The 3418-nt window shown below is 39.4% G+C and overlaps 1 protein-coding gene across 1 annotated transcript; it reads left to right on the top strand.

Moving 5' to 3' along the window:
* Window positions 1–1301: 1301 nt before the first annotated feature.
* Window positions 1302–3088, top strand: LOC147284256 (1-aminocyclopropane-1-carboxylate synthase). Its single transcript, XM_086243124.1, has 4 exons — window positions 1302–1448; window positions 1604–1735; window positions 1824–1984; window positions 2101–3088. Exons 1-4 carry the CDS (start codon window positions 1302–1304, stop codon window positions 3086–3088), a joined length of 1428 nt encoding a protein of 475 aa, XP_086099250.1.
* Window positions 3089–3418: the final 330 nt, after the last annotated feature.

Raw genomic sequence — 3418 nt, 5'->3', positions numbered from 1 at the left:
AAAAATATTTTGCCCCTGAAATAAAATATTAATTGGTTCTTTTCCATTATTATATATTTACTATTAATATGAGTTGGGTGATAGAGATTCGTTGTTTTGTATTTCGCCCCTAGTTTTAAACTTAATATTTTATGAAAATTTTTAGTGTTTCCTTTTGTATAGCTATATATAATTCAAGGAAGGTGATTAATATTCTTCTTTATTTTATTATTGTTTTTAGTTTGACAAGTCCATCTTTTTCGAGGAAGGTGATTAAAATTTATCTTTAACCTTCAAAAAGAAAGTTTTGTGGCTCTCCATTGGCAAGTCCATCTTTTTCGAGGCAACCCGCCCTAAATTAAGGAAACAAAAGAGGTAGTTTTGATGAATCATAGGCAACCATCCTATGATTCTATTGCTTATTTTCCTTGTTTGTAGAGTGAAAATTATGAAGTAAAATGTAATTGATGATACCTTACCATTAAAAAGTCTAAAATAAAAAGCAAAAAGAGAGATATATACCCTTTTGTTCCCACCAGATTCTCAAGGTTGACTGATATCAAGAGATTGTTTGGTCATTAGGGTGATGAACTAAGCAAAGACACACAAGAACGTACTCATATGAAGAAAAGGTTAAAAGGGGTGTAGAAAAATGGCCGACAACATGAGTTGTGGCTAGTGAAGTCAAGAAGCATATGGACCAGAGGCACAGTCCAAGGTCCGACTTTACATGGACCTTGTGGGTCACTCTACCCATTTTCTATGACACTTGCTGTCGGTAACCCTTCTCTTAATTTTTGTTTCTTTGTTTTTCTTCTTCTTTGTTTTTTTTTTTTTTTTTTTCACTTGCAAATTACAATCTCATAATTAATGCTACTAGGTACACTTGTAAACCCACGCGAGTTTGTAGGTTGTGCATACCACTTCCAAGAAAACAGTGGCAGATTAATATTAATTAATGTTGAGTGAAACTTGGGAGTGTGAAAGTCTGCTGCTCAAGATCTTTGCTTTGGGGACGGTGGGGAAAAGCGCGTACAATTATCATGTTGTCCATCGGATTATGGAATATATTCATATTATTAATTAATAAGCAAATTAAAGAAAATCTCATCTCTTTCTTAATTGGGTACTCAAAGTGTGACGTGGTATGTCTTTGTTTGGCAAGTATGATTATGTTTGCTATATATATATAGACCTCTCTACTCCAACAATAAACCCAATAACTCACTTCAACATTGTAAACCAAAGCCAAATCCAAAACCTCAACTCTCTCTACCTTTTGCTTTCTTTTTTTCTGCATATATAGCTTCTGTGTTACAAAAATGGGCATGTTGTCTAGAAAAGCTACGTGCAACTCTCATGGCCAAGATTCCTCATACTTCCTAGGTTGGCAGGAGTACGAGAAAAATCCCTACCATGAGGTCCAGAATACGAAAGGGATTATTCAGATGGGTCTTGCAGAGAATCAGGTATTTAATTAGCAACAGTTAATACCCAGTTAACACCATGCATGTATATACTCATTGTCATACGTACATATACATATATATATATTCTTTTTTTTTTTTTTTTGGCCAGTATACATATCTATATGCTTACGTTCAATGTTTTGTTTGATTTTCAGCTCTGCTTCGATCTTCTTGAGTCATGGCTTGCCAAGAACCCCGACGCAGCTGGATTCAAGAGAAACGGAGAATCCATATTCGGCGAGCTCGCTCTCTTCCAAGATTATCACGGCCTACCCGCATTCAAAAAGGTATGCATACAAAACAATAATACACTACTCAAAATGATGTGTGAGTACACATGTCAGAATTCTTATTTTCTTTTCATTATTATTACAGGCATTGGTAAATTTCATGGCGGAAATCAGAGGAAACAAAGTGACCTTCGACCCCAACCACTTAGTCCTCGCCGCTGGCGCAACTTCAGCCAACGAGACGCTTATATTCTGCCTCGCCGAACCCAGCGAAGCCTTTCTTCTTCCTACCCCATACTACCCAGGGTACGTATATCAATCAATCAATCGTACTAATCATCAATATATATATGCATGAGAATAAGAATAAAGCATTAATTAATTTCATTCCCTGACGATATTGGTGCTTGTTTTTATTGCAGATTCGATAGAGACCTCAAATGGCGAACTGGGGTCGAGATTGTGCCCATTCACTGCAACAGCTCCAATGGCTTCCAAATCACTGAATCAGCTCTGCAACAAGCCTACAAAGAAGCCCAAAAACGTAATTTAAGAGTCAAGGGCGTCTTGGTCACCAACCCATCAAACCCATTGGGCACAGCAATGACCAGAAGCGAACTCAACCTCCTTGTCAACTTCGTCGAAGACAAAGGCATCCATCTTATTAGCGACGAAATTTACTCCGGCACTGTTTTTGGTTCGTCATCTTTTATAAGCGTCATGGAGATTTTGAAAGAGCGAAAATATGACGAGAATAATTCCCAAGTCTGGAACCGAGTTCATGTCATCTACAGCCTCTCTAAGGATCTCGGCCTCCCGGGTTTCCGGGTAGGCGCGATTTACTCCAACGATGACATGGTTGTCGCCGCCGCCACAAAAATGTCCAGTTTCGGACTCGTCTCGTCCCAAACTCAGTACCTCCTCGCCGCCATGCTATCCGACAAGAAACTCACGAAAAATTACATCTCCGAGAACCACAAGAGACTCCGACAGCGCCAGAAGAGGCTTGTGTCGGGCCTCCAGAAAGCCGGCATAAGCTGCCTCAAGGGCAATGCCGGCTTGTTCTGTTGGGTGGACATGAGGCACTTGCTCAGGTCCAACACCTTCGAGGCTGAAATGGAGCTCTGGAAAAAGATTGTGCACGAAGTCCGGCTAAATATCTCACCGGGGTCTTCGTGCCACTGCACGGAACCCGGATGGTTCCGTGTCTGCTTTGCCAATTTGTCCGAGAAAACTCTCGACTTGGCAATGCAGCGGTTGAAGGCCTTTGTGGTGGAATACTACAACCCCATTGATGCAAATGGGCACATCAACCCAAGCAACCATTGCAGCCACTCAAGAAGACGGTCACTCACCAAGTGGGTTTTTCGGCTATCATTCGACGACCGCAGCCCAGTGCCGGGTCGATGAAAGCCAGTCTTCTGGACCAGATTTTTAGACCGCATCAGTACAATATCAAAAATTTTTGCCAAAATTTATTGGTTGGGTTTTTTCTTTAATTTTTATTATCCTTGTAGTTAATTTTTTTTCTATTTTTATTTTTCAAATGTAGAAAGTGTGCACTCGATCCTTGTGGGATGTGAAGTGGCTTTAGCTTCATTATTTGTTTGAGTCATTGCGTGGCACCCAAGTTTTCTTAATGTCTAGGAAACTATAATTAATTGAAATCCATTGTGATTATGATGTATTATGTATTCAGTTATGAATTCAAGACAATTAATTAATTAATGTGATTAATTA

The sequence above is a fragment of the Dryas octopetala genome, chromosome 5, assembly GCF_963921425.1.
Source record: "Dryas octopetala chromosome 5, drDryOcto1.1, whole genome shotgun sequence".
In the NCBI taxonomy this organism is placed as follows: Eukaryota; Viridiplantae; Streptophyta; class Magnoliopsida; order Rosales; family Rosaceae; genus Dryas; species Dryas octopetala.
Note: the sequence above shows the minus strand (reverse complement) of the source record. Positions and strands in the feature narration are given on the sequence as shown.

Excerpts from the sequence above, each read along its gene's own strand:
- LOC147284256 (XM_086243124.1), top strand. The coding sequence starts at position 1,302 with ATGGGCATGTTGTCTAGAAAAGCTACGTGCAACTCTCATGGCCAAGAT. Across the intron at positions 1,449-1,603 it reads TGGGTCTTGCAGAGAATCAG|CTCTGCTTCGATCTTCTTGA; the intron begins GTATTTAATTAG and ends TTTGATTTTCAG. Across the intron at positions 1,736-1,823 it reads GCCTACCCGCATTCAAAAAG|GCATTGGTAAATTTCATGGC; the intron begins GTATGCATACAA and ends TTATTATTACAG.